At 42.0% G+C, this 12,960-nt stretch overlaps 2 protein-coding genes across 2 annotated transcripts in view; one reads left to right on the forward strand and one right to left on the reverse strand.

The window, feature by feature from the left end:
- Positions 1-12,960, reverse strand: part of LOC133644331 (biogenesis of lysosome-related organelles complex-1 subunit 2-like) — a 95,407-nt gene that overhangs the window by 18,062 nt on the left and 64,385 nt on the right. The window lies entirely within an intron of this gene.
- The window catches only part of LOC133644330 (nucleotide sugar transporter SLC35D2-like), a 48,892-nt gene continuing 43,980 nt past the window's right edge, over positions 8,049-12,960 (forward strand). Inside the window, exons 1-6 of the mRNA XM_062038727.1 lie at positions 8,049-8,192; positions 8,357-8,390; positions 8,480-8,566; positions 8,651-8,718; positions 8,799-8,870; positions 11,893-11,961. Coding sequence (XP_061894711.1) covers positions 8,083-8,192; positions 8,357-8,390; positions 8,480-8,566; positions 8,651-8,718; positions 8,799-8,870; positions 11,893-11,961 — 440 coding nt within the window. The 5' untranslated portion in view covers positions 8,049-8,082. The remainder of the gene's footprint in view (positions 8,193-8,356; positions 8,391-8,479; positions 8,567-8,650; positions 8,719-8,798; positions 8,871-11,892; positions 11,962-12,960) is intronic.

Here is a 12,960-nt window from a genome sequence, read left to right on the forward strand (position 1 = left end):
TTATATGGACGGGAGGGGGGAGGTGTTTGTTATGTGGGATTAATTTGTGGCATATTAAATATAAGGCTGGTTGTGTTGTGGCTAATAGAGTATATTTATGTCTTGTGTTTATTTACTGTTTTAGTCATTCCCAGCTGAATATCAGGTCCCACCCGCCTCTCACAGCATCTTCCCTATCTGAATCGCTTCCACTGCTCTCTAATCCCTCACTCTCACTTTCCTCATCCACAAATCTTTCATCCTCGCTCAAATTAATGGGGAAATTTTCACTTTCTAGGTCCAAATCGCTCTCGCTGCTTGTGGCCATGATTGTAAACAATGTGCAGATGTGAGGAGCTCCACAACCGGTGACGTCACGCTACTTCCGGTACAGGCAAGGCTTTTTTATCAGCGACCAAAAGTTGCAAACTTTATCGTCGATGTTCTCTACTAAATCCTTTCAGCAAAAATATGTCAATATCGCGAAATGATCAAGTATGACACATAGAATGGATCTGCTATCCCCGTTTGAATAAGAAAATCTCATTTCAGTAGGCCTTTAAATTTAGACAAACTTTATTGATCACAAAGGAAATTGTTCAAAAATCTGCGCTCCTTCATCTTTGTGCCTGCACGGCATCCCCGGCGCTTTTTCCGTAGTTCCATGGGAAAGTCCGGCCGCGATCCCCATAACGCTGGGTGCAAGGAGAGCGCAAACAGCTCCTCGCGTTTGTAAACAAAGGGCCAGCTGCTCAACTGATCAAAGCCAAACAAAAATGGCCTGAAAAGAAAAAGACGAAAACACACAAAAGCGCCCAAGAACCATAATTAGCGGTTTATGGAAAAGATAAGTGATTTTAAAAAAGCAAGAAAAGTTGAGAAGAATACCAATAATAAAGTAAAATAAATGTTCCCTCCGGGTACTCCGGCTTCCTCCCACCTCCAAAGACATGCACCTGGGGATAGGTTGATTGGCAACACTAAAATTGGCCCTAGTGTGTGAACGTGAGTGTGAATGTTGTCTGTCTATCTGTGTTGGCCCTGCGATGAGGTGGCGACTTGTCCAGAGTGTACCCTGCCTTCTGCCAAAATGCAGCTGAGATAGGTTCCAGCACCCCCCGCTACCCCGGAAGGGACAAGCGGTAGAAAATGGATGGAAGGAAGTCAAAGGATCTACTGTGATGTGCTGCCACTCTTTCAGGTGCATCAAAGAAAAAAATTAAATAAAATAAGAAGGGCTGAAGGAGACTCTGGAACACGGCTAGCGCTCAGCAGTCTTGCCGTTTCAGGGAAGAAGGTGTCTCTGTGGTTTTTCTCCTTACGCTCTGCAGCCGCTTACCTGAGAGGAGGGGTTGAAAGAGCTGGTGTGCAGGGTGAGTCAGACATTCATGATGCGGCACGCCCTCCCCCTGCATCTCTGTATGTAACGTTCTGAGGTGTTGGGAAGGCCGCTTCCCACGGACTTCTGTGCAGCCTACACCGCCCTCTGCAGAGCCTTCCTCTCCGCTGCTGTGCCAAACGGTGATGCCAGTGCAGAGCACGCGCTCCACCACACAGTTGTAGAAGCTCCTAAGGACTGTGCTCTGAGTCCAGCTTCAGAAAAGTTGCAGGTCGGCCTTCCTGACCAGACAGGTGCTCCAGGTGAGGGCCTTGGTTATGTGCACACCCTGGTAACTGAAGCTGGAGACCAGTTCCACAGCTGCTCCTCCAATGTACTGGGGAGGAGAGGGGGCCTCTGTTTCTTCTGAAGTCGACCACCGCCTCCTTGGTCTTCTTCACACTGATGTAGAGGTTGTTTTCTCTGAACCATTGCTCCAAATGTTCAGCCTCCTGTCTGTGTTCGGACTCATTATTTGTTAGTGATGCGTCCCACAACTGCTGTGTTGTCCGCAAACTTTACTCTATGACAGCTGGGGTGTCTCCCCAAGCAGTCATACGTCGGCAGAGTGAACAGGCGGGGGCTCGGCACACAACCCTGGGGAGAACCTGTACTGAGGGTTATGGTGGACGAGACAGTGTTGTGGATCCTGACAGTCTGAGGTCTATTTGGTCAGGAAGTCCAGGACCCAGTTCCCCAGTGTGGGACTCTGTGAGGCAGCATCATTATCATCAATGTGCGGCCATAGCCTCCGCCAGCAGTCGGGGTCACCCATGGCAGAGCCAAGCTCTGAAACAAGGATCCCAGTGTCCCGTGCAATTACTTCGGGGTAGGTGAGGCGACCCCTGGTAGATTGTTTCCAAAGGAGGAGCTGTTTTATCAGCTCCGTCTACGCACGGAAGCAGTGACCAGCAAACTGTGCGCGACGTTGGCTTAGACGGGTGCTTGCTTACGTTGGTATAGCAACCGTCAAAGCGTTTGTGAAGGCGCGCATTGAGGGTCCAGGTCTCGGAGCCGTACATGAGGATGGGTTCGATGGTAGACTTGAAGAGTGTGAGGCAGAAAACAGCACAGTTCTTCATCTCTGTGGAAACACTCAGGTTCAGACGAAACAAGTCCGCCTTGTTGTCAAGGGAGTGGACATTGACCAGGAAGAGAGTTGGGATCGGCGGCCTGATAGCCTTTAGCTGGCCCTCAGAACTCTGTAGTCTGTTCTGCCACTCCGTTGTCCTCAGGATCTGCTGGCTTCCCAGCATGGTTTTCAGCTTCAGTGGGATTGTGATAACCGAACTGTCTTTGATGTCTCAATGTTCAGTTGGGCTGTATTACACACGCGGATTTAGTACTAAACCGTAGCTAAAAACGGTCTAAAAGGTCTTAAAGTAGGTCTTACTTCTGCTCTGCCACTGCGTTGTCCTCAGGAGCTGCTGTCTTCCCAGTGTGGATTTCAGCTTCGGTGGAATTGTGATAACCGAGCAGTCTTTGATGTCTCAAAGTTCAGTTGGGCTGTACTCCACATGCAAATTTAGTACTAAACCGTAGCTAAGAACGGTCTTAAAGATCTTAAAGTAGGTCGAGAGAAGCACTGTGCGCTTGGAAGCGTCATTTATCGTCTTCAGAATCCTAAACAAAAAGACAATTGTGTTCTTGTCTCTAATTGTTAACGATAGGCAAAAATCCCCAAAAAAGTATCACATTACTGTTTCTCCCGTGTGCTTTTCCTGGCCGCCCTGCTCTCACTCTTTGTCTCTCTCCCCAGTTGTCATGGCAGCCAAGAAAGGCGGGAAGTACTTAAGCACACCTTGCAGAAATCTCCACACCCTGCATATCGTACAAACTGTAATTGCACACACCGGTTCTTTAAACTTAATGTCCCGTCACTAATCCAGACCACGCCAAACTTCCTCCTGTCAGTTCATGTGCAAGTACTTTTTCATTGTTTCATTAGTTACTTTGTTTTTGTGCACAGCCTTTTACCCGCCTTCCTACAGCCGCGCTATTTACTTTAATCCCTTGGTTTTTTAATGGCACAGGCTCCTCCACCCAGTGCCATTATTTTTTTGATCCTTCCCTAGTTTGCATAATAAACCTTTTGAACTGTTACGTGCTCTGCTTCTGGGACCCAGCCTTTGTTGAGCCTAACACAGCACTGAAATGGGTCTGTGACTTTTGTCTGTAAATACAGTCTTTTGTGTTTTGTTACCTTGTTAGCTGTGTTTTCGATAAATTGTCATTGCATCAAAATCAAGACGTATTTACCAATTTAAGAGTGTCAATAACTAATTTTCAGTATTTCACTCCGCACTAATTTTGGGGGAAAAATTTTCACATTTAGTTTTTCCCGTAGTAAAAACAGTTTTGTTTTTTTTGTTGTTGTTTTTTTTTACAAAAAGAACATAAAACATTAAAAACACAAACAAATAAGAAAAACCTAACATAAATGGATGGCTCTGAAGCTGCTGAAAGTAGTGTTGAAAGTAGAGGTGTCCGATAATATCGGGCTACCGATATTATCGGCCGATAAATGCTTTAAAATGTAATATCGGAAGTATTCGGTATCGGTTCGGAAATGATCGGTATCGGTTTCAAAATGTAAAATATATTACTTTTTAAAACGCCGCTGTATGTAGTGATACACGGACGTAGGGAGAAGTACAGAGGGCCAATAAACCTTAAAGGCACTGTCTTTGCGTGCCGGCCCAGTCACATAATATCTACGGCTTTTTACACACACAAGTGAATGCAACGCATACTTGGTCAACAGCCATACAGGTCACACTGAGGGTGGACGTATAAACAACTTTAACACTGTTACAAATATGCGCCACACTGTGAACCCACACCAAACAAGAATGACAAACACATTTCGGGAGAACATCCGCACCGTAACACAACATAAACACAACAGAACAAATACCCAGAACCCCTTGCAGCACTAACTCAATATACACCCCACGCTACCCCAGCCCCGCCCACCACAACGTCTCTCGCAGGGAGAGCATGTCCCAACTTCCAAGCTGCTGTTTTGAGGCATGTTAAAAAAATAATGCACTTTGTGACTTCAATAATAAATATGGCAGTGCCATGTTGCCATTTTTTTCCATAACTTCAGTTGATTTATTTTTGGAAAACCTTGTTACATTGTTTAATACATCCAGCGGGGCATCACAACAAAATTAGGCATAATAATGTGTAAAATTCCACGACTGTATATATTGGTATCGGTTGATATCGGAATCGGTAATTAAGAGTTGGACAATATCGGGATATCGGATATCGGCAAAAAAGCCATTATCGGACGTCTCTGGTTAAAAGTTTTTAAAAAAATCATATGACTTACTCATAAGACTCTTACTAGTTTGACCATTTTTCGGCGGAGGGGGGATCGTGTGAATTTTTGGAAAAAACTGTCATAGTTCCAAAAAATAATAATGCATCAAAATCAGTGTTGCCGTGAATTATTGACCTATTAAAGACTGTATTTATGTCCCCTATACCACGTTGCATATTTTGTTTTCCCTTAATAAAAAATGTTGGTTGTTTTTTTTTTACAAAAAGAGCATGAAATGTAAAACAATTAGAATTATATCAAAACTTAAATCTATGGATAGGTCTGAAGCTGTTAAAGAATTTAAAGTTTGAAGGTTAAAAAAAAAAAAAAAGAGACAACACTTTTTTGAGAGCGGCCATTTTTCGGATAAGAGGGAATAGTGGGAGTTATTTTGTCTCCAGCATGTTGGACTACTGTGACGGCCTTTTCACACTCCAAAAAGTCAGTGTTCGAAAACAAGAAAAAAACAAACAAAAATTAGGGGTATTTTATTTGAACTAAGCAAAATGATCGGCCAATAGAACAAGAAAATTCGGCTTGTCAAGACTTTCCAAAACAAGTAAAATTAGCTAACCTCAATGAACCCAAAAATACCTTAAAATAAGTATGTTCTCACTAATAACAAGTGCACTTTTCTTGGCAGAAAAACAAATGAGACCTTTTTGCTCAATGTGTTGAAAAAAATTCTTAAATGAAGTAAATGCTAGTGCCATTATCTTGACATAATGATGTGCGCTTGGCATCATGATTTTTTTTTTTCATGCTTGAAGTAAAAAATTATTACTTTAAAAAAGTTGTTTTATACTTGTGAGTGTTGATGACACAGCTTTGCATCAGTTGATATTCTAGTTTCAAGCATGTTTTACTCAATATAGGTCATAAAATCTCAGCAACAAGCTGAGATTTACTGAGTTAATTTAGGACCAAAACCCTTAAAACAAGTAAAACTGTTGCCGTATCCGTAATACGCCGCTAGGGAGAAGTTTGTATTTACACGATGAGTCGGGTGTGTCTCGACCTCTGCTGAACCCCTGAGGCCGACTCAACGAACCCCTAAGGTTCGATCGAACCCAGGTTAAGAACCACTGCCCTAACCCTAACCAAATAACTCTAAATTAAGTCTTTATTACTTAGAATATGTTCTCCTAGTGTCCAAATAACTCTAAATTAAGTCTTTGTTACTTAGAATATGTTCCCCTAGTGTCCAAATAACTCTAAATTAAGTCTTTGTTACTTAGAATATGTTCCCCTAGTGTCCAAATAACTCTAAATTAAGTCTTTATTACTTAGAATATGTTCCCCTAGTGTCCAAATAACTCTAAATTAAGTCTTTGTTACTTAGAATATGTTCCCCTAGTGTCCAAATAACTCTAAATTAAGTCTTTGTTACTTAGAATATGTTCCCCTAGTGTCCAAATAACTCTACATTAAGTCTTTGTTACTTAGAATATGTTCCCCTAGTGCAGTGGTTCTTAACCTGGGTTCGATCGAACCCTAGGGGTTCGGTGAGTCGGCCTCAGGGGTTCGGCAGAGGTCAAAACACACCCGACTCATCGTGTAAATACAAACTTCTCCTTATCGGCGTATTACGGATACGGCAACAGCTGACTGGTTTGCAGGTGTGTAATTTGTTGTGAGTTTATGCACTGTGTTGGTATTGTTGTTTGAACAAGGTGATGTTCATGCACGCTTCATTTTATGCACCAGTAATAAAACATGGTAACACTTTAGTATGGGGAACATATTCACCATTAATTAGTTGCTTATTAACATGCAAATTAGTAACATATTGGCTCTTAACTAGTCATTATTAAGTACTTATTAATGTATTATTCAGCATGGCCTTATTATAACCCTAACCCTAACCCTGACCCTAACCCTAACCAAATAACTCTAAATTAAGTCTTTATTACTTAGAATATGTTCCCCTAGTGTCCAAATAACTCTAAATTAAGTCTTTGTTACTTAGAATATGTTCCCCTAGTGTCCAAATAACTCTAAATTTAGTCTTTGTTACTTAGAATATGTTCATCATACTAAAGTGTTACCAAAGACATATAACTTTGTCTTGAATTTGAAAAAAAAAACATTTTATTTTTCACTAAATAAGTGTTCGGTGAATGCGCATATGAAACTGGTGAGGTTCGGTACCTCCAACAAGGTTAAAAACCACTGGGTTAGGGCCAGGGTTAGAGGGTTAGGGTTATAATAAGGCCATGCAGAATAAGGCATTAATAGGTACTTAATAATGATTAGTTAAGAGCCAATATGTTACTAATTTGCATGTTAATAAGCAACTAATTAATGGTGAATATGTTCCCCATACTAAAGTGTTACCATGTTTTTTAACTGGTGCACAAAATGAAGCGTGCATGAACATCACCTTGTTCAAACAACAAAACCAACACAGTGCATAAACTCACAACAAATTACACACCTGCAAACCAGTCAGCTGTTGCTGTATCCGTAATACGCCGATAGGGAGAAGTTTGTATTTACACGATGAGTCGGGTGTGCATTTGTGCACTCTACTCTCTAAAAGCCGTAGATGTTATGACATCATTGGGCAGGCAAGCTGCTGGGAAAGCGGACGTGAGAACGGCTGTCCACACTCAGGTCCGCATTGAGCTGGAGGGGGCGTGGCCTCCAGCTCCGGCTGAATACCGGGAGTTTGTCGGGAGAAAATCTCTGCCGGGAGGTTGTCGGGAGAAGCGCTGAATATTGGGATTCTCCCGCTAAAAACGGGAGGGTTGGCAAGTATGGTTTTAGTCATTCCCAGCTGAATATCAGGTCCCACCCGCCTTTCACAGCATCTTCCCTATCTGAATCGCTTCCACTGCCCTCTAGTCCTTCACTCTCACTTTCCTCATCCACAAATCTTTCATCCTCGCTCAAATTAATGGGGAAATCGTCGCTTTCTCGGTCCGAATCGCTCTCGCTGCTTGTGGCCATGATTGTAAACTATGTGCAGATTTGAGGAGCTCCACAACCTGTGACGTCACGCTACTTCCGGTACAGGAAAGGCTTTTTTTTATCAGCGACCAAAAGTTGCGAACTTTATCGTCGATGTTCTCTACCAAATCCTTTCAGCAAAAATATGGCAATATCGCAAAATGATCAAGTATGACACATAGAATGGACCTACAAACCCCGTTTAAATAAGAAAATCTAATTTCAGTAGGCCTTTAAGAGGTTAAAATAAAAAGAATGGTTGCAGGCCGGTCCACACTCCGTATCAAAAGGTGGCGGTAATGCGCACCACACGGTTGCTTGCCAACCGCCAAAAAAACAAACAACGAAGAAGACGACGGAGGAGGGAGGGAGGGAGGGAGGTTAGAGCGACTCAATCAATGGCAGGACTGGAGCCGACACTCGTCCACGGAGCAAATCGGGGATGGCAGACAGACCTCCGACGGTGTTCATGAAGCTGCTGGCCGCCGGATTTTACAGTTCGAGCTCCTTTTTCCTGGTGGTGGTGAACAAGAGTGTGCTCACCCACTACAGGTAACGACGTCGGCGTGGAGAGTGTAGCGAAGTTAGCTAAATACAACTTTGGGCTACACAGTTATAATAACGCTATTACATTACTTTTACTACTTTAATACCCGTCCTCTTCGTTATTTGTGGCACTTTTAGCTGACTTCACTTGTGGCTAATTCATGTTTCAGGTTCCCTTCGTCGATATGCGTTGGGATTGGGCAAGTGAGTTTCGCAACATTTCCCCCTAAAACACGCAAGAAACATCAGTTCAATGTCGTGGGAGTGAGTTGGTGATTTGGGATATTTTGCAGATGTTGGCCACGGTGATTGTCCTGTGGGTGGGCAAGGCTGCGAGGGTGATCAGCTTCCCAGACTTCGACAAGAAAGTACCACGCAAGGTGAGAACCACCTGTGTCATTTTTGTATGATCAATATCAACTCTGTTCACTAATCAGCTTCATCAATAACACGCATGCGTACAGACGTTTCCTCTACCTCTCCTCTATGTGGGCAATCAAATTACTGGTCTGTCTGGAACCAAAACCCTCAAGTAAGTTTTTTTTTTTAATCAGAAGATAATTCATGGAATATATGTCATTAACATGTTGTATTTCTGCTCTGCTCCACCAGTTTGCCCATGTTTACTGTCCTCAGGAGGTTCTCCATCTTATTCACGATGCTGGCCGAGAGATTTCTGCTCAAGTCAGTTCCTTTTTTTCTTGTAATCCACTGGTGATTTTACTGTGTGATGCAGGGCAGTGTTTTTCAACCTTTTTTGAGCCAAGGCACATTTTTTTTCGTTGAAGAAATGCGGAGGCACGCCACCAGCAGAAAACGTTAAAAAATGAAACTCGGCGGCCGGTATTGACAGTAAAAATCATACTTGCCAACCATCCCAATTTTCCTCTACAACCTGTCGTCACGTCCGCTTTTCCTCCATTCAAATAGCGTGCCGCCCCAGTCACATAATATATGCGGCTTTTACACACACATAAGTGAATGCAAGGCATACTTGATCAACAGCCATACAGGTCACACTGAGGGTGCCCGTATAAACAACTTTAACACTGTTACAAATATGCGCCACACTGTGAACCCACACCAAACAAGAATGACAAAACACATTTCGGGAGAACATCTACACCGTAACACAACATAAACACAACAGAACACATACCCAGAACCCCTTGCAGCGCTAACTCTTCCGGGACGCTACAATATACACCCCCTTCCTAAAACCCCACCTCCCCCCATTTCCCGAATTCGGAGGTCTCAAGGTTGGCAAGTATGGTAAAAAGTCGTTCCCACAATTGTTGGATATGAATTCAAACCATAACCAAGCATGCATCACTATAGCTCTTGTCTCAAAGTAGGTGTACTGTCACCACCTGTTACATCGTGACTTATTTGGAGTTTTTTGGTGTCCTGCGCTCCTATTTTAGTTTATTATTATTTCTTCGGTCAGTGGTCAACAAAATAAACAAACAGTTTTACATAAACAAACAGTTGTACATTCATACATTGAAAATGTTGCAGACCGAAAGGGTTTAGGCTGAAGTTATAATAATAATAATAATAATAGATTTTATTTGTAAAAAGCACTTAACATTGAGTAAACAACCTCAAAGTGCTACAGTGTATTAAAAAAAATAAAAATAAAAAGATAATAAATAAAAATAAAAACTAGAACAGCCAAATAGCTAAAACTAGTATGCATATATCTAAAAAAAAAAAAAAAAAAGGCTTTTTTAAAAAGAAGGGTTTTTAAGCCTTTTTTTAAAAGCATCCACAGTCTGTGGTGCCCTCAGGTGGTCAGGGAGAGCGTTCCACAGACTGGGAGCGGCGGAACAGAAAGTTGAACACTTATTGCGCCTAACTCTATAAACAATGTCAAATACAAGATGAGCTTCCTAAAATTATGACATTTCCTTTGCACAGCATATTATAAATACACCTTGTACACAACATAAACACTGCTCAATTATATACCGTAATTTCCGGACTATAAGCCGCACCTGACTATAAGCCGCACCAGCTAAATTTAGGGGAAAATACAGATTGCTCCATATATAAGCCGCACCCGACTATAAGCCGCAGGGTTTTGATGTGTAATTACCGTAGTATATAGGGGTTCCCGCTACCACGGAGGGGATTGTCGGGACAGAGATGACTGTTTGGGAACGCAAAGCGTCCCATTTATTAACAATAAATCTTTCAATCATTCAATCAAACTTTCACATCTTTGACATGGCGAACAGCATTCGTGCAGAGTACAAATAATACAACGGTGCAAAGTAATACAAAGTGCTCGCCTGTACGTTATCAAAATAACCAGCCTACCGGTATATGAAAAGTCAGTCTTTAATCATTGTGTCATCGTCTTCCTCCTGCGTACTAAAACCACCGAAATCCTCTTCGTCGGTGTCGGAGAAGAACAGGCCGTAAATAAGCCGCACCGTTGTATAAGCCGCAGGGACCAGAACGAGGGGGAAAAGTAGCGGCTTATAGTCCGGAAATTACGGTACACAGTAAAGACATGTGAAATATCCTTGTACACGTGTTAGTTAAATCTTTGTACCAATTATATACTATGTACAAACAATTATACTTCCATTATTATTTATATCCCACATTTAGTTTGTAATTAACATTGATCAAAGTATTAACTACTGTTTTGATTCAAGAGTGATATCTTTTTCCAATACATTGGTCTTAAAGTGTTTTTTAAATGTGTGAATGGAACTGGAACATTTTAAGGAATCATCCAAACTGGATTTGGTGGCTTTTCCTGTTTATTTGGTATTTTTCTGTAGCAGTTTCACGTCTTCCTTTGAATAAAAGTGGGTCTTAAGACGAGAAAACACTCCACTGTGGGAGCAGTTCGAACATGGAGTGGCAGAGTGTTCCAGAGCTTAGGGCAGACCACCCCTGTCTCCCCTGGTTTTAAATCTCGTCTTGGGCACCACGAGTTGGAGCTGGCTCTCGGACCTCAGAGAGCGCGCAGGAGTGTAAATTTGGATGAAGTCCGAGATATACTGAGGTGCCAGTCCATGCAAAGCTTTAAAACCAAACAGCAAAACTTTAAAATCAATTCTAAAATGAACAGGGAGCCAGTGCAAAGTCTCAAGAATCGGGGTTATATGCTCGTGTTTCCTGGCCCCCGTTAAAAAGTCGTGCTGCCGCGTTCTGGACTAAATGCAACCGGGAGAGAGCTTTTTGGCTAACGCCAGCATAAAGTGCACTGCAGTAGTCCAGGCCACTTGAAATAAAAGCACGCACGACTTGTTCAAAAAGGTTGATAGATGAAAACGGTTTTACTTTTGCTAAAAGACGAAGATGAAAAAAACCACGATTTTAAAACGCCATTGACTTGTTTGTCAAATTTAAAATCACTGTCTGTAGTGACGCCAATGCTGGTGACTTTGGGACGCACATCATTTCGCAATGGTCCCAAGTCAATGAGGGCCGGACCAAAAACTAAAATTTCCAGTTTTTCCTCATTCATTATTCAAAAATGTCACCCTTGCTCCTGATGGGTCGTGGTTAGGGCCTTGCATGGCAGCTCCCGCCATCAGTGTGTGAATGTGTGTGTGAATGGGTGAATGTGGAAATAGTGTCAAAGCGCTTTGAGTACCTTGAAGGTAGAAAAGCGCTATACAAGTATAACCCATTTACCATTTAAAAAAAAGAGTCGTATTGTTAAAATGTTTCACTTTTTTGACAGGAGAAAATTCTCCAGGTCCATCCAGCTGACAGTATTTGCAATGATCCTCGGGGCCTTCATAGCTGCAAGGTAATTTTTTTAAACTACATTTGGATGTACCAGGTTGGCAATTACACCTTAATTGCTTTCATTAGGCCTCTTTTCATCAAAAGTTTAGGAACCTTTAGTCCAGTAATTAAAGGAACCTGTAGAAGTGTGTGGTTTGTTTTTCCACCGCATTTCACAGTTCAGCATAGGCGCCGCTCTCGTGGGTGCTTCAGGGCCCGAGCACCCACGTGGGATTGATGGCAACTTTCAATCTTTCAAATAATTTTTGAAAAATCAATCTTGTTGTAGTTAATTTTGTGGCGAGTTTGGTCCGTTTTACAAAATAATGAAGCCACAAATCATATGAGATATTAACTTCGCTGAACGTCTATTTTTTTTTTTAATACACACACAGAGCACCCATTGGCAGAAATGTAGATCGGCGCCTATGAGTTAAGGCAGTGTTTTTCAACCTTTTTTGAGCCAAGGTACATTTTTTGCGTTGAAAAAATCCGGAGGCACACCACCAGCAGAAATCATTAAAAAACGAAACTCAGTTGACAGTAAAAGGTCGTTGGCGCAATTGTTGGATATGACTTTAAACCATAACCAACCATGCATCACTATAGTTCTTGTCTCAAAGTAGGTGTACTGTCACGACCTGTCACATCACGCCGTGACTTTTTTGATGTTTTCCTGTAGTGTTTACTAAAACACTACACACAGGAAAACAGCAAAAAAAACTAGAGACAAGACAAGAACTATCTTGTCTTGCGCTCCTATTTTGGTGGCTTTTTCTCTTTTTTTGGTATTTTCCTGTAGCAGTTTCATGTCTTCCTTTGAGCGATATTTTCCCACATCTACTTTGTTTTAGCAATCAAGAATATTTCAGTTGTTTTTATCCTTCTTTGTGGGGACATTGTTGATTGTCATGTCATGTTCGGATGTACATTGTGGACGCCGTCTTTGCTCCACAGTAAGTCTTTGCTGTCGTCCAGCATTCTGTTTTTGTTTACTTTGTAGCTCGTTCAGTTTTAGTTT

The sequence above is a fragment of the Entelurus aequoreus genome, linkage group LG27 (genome assembly GCF_033978785.1).
Source record: "Entelurus aequoreus isolate RoL-2023_Sb linkage group LG27, RoL_Eaeq_v1.1, whole genome shotgun sequence".
NCBI classification, from domain to species: Eukaryota; Metazoa; Chordata; class Actinopteri; order Syngnathiformes; family Syngnathidae; genus Entelurus; species Entelurus aequoreus.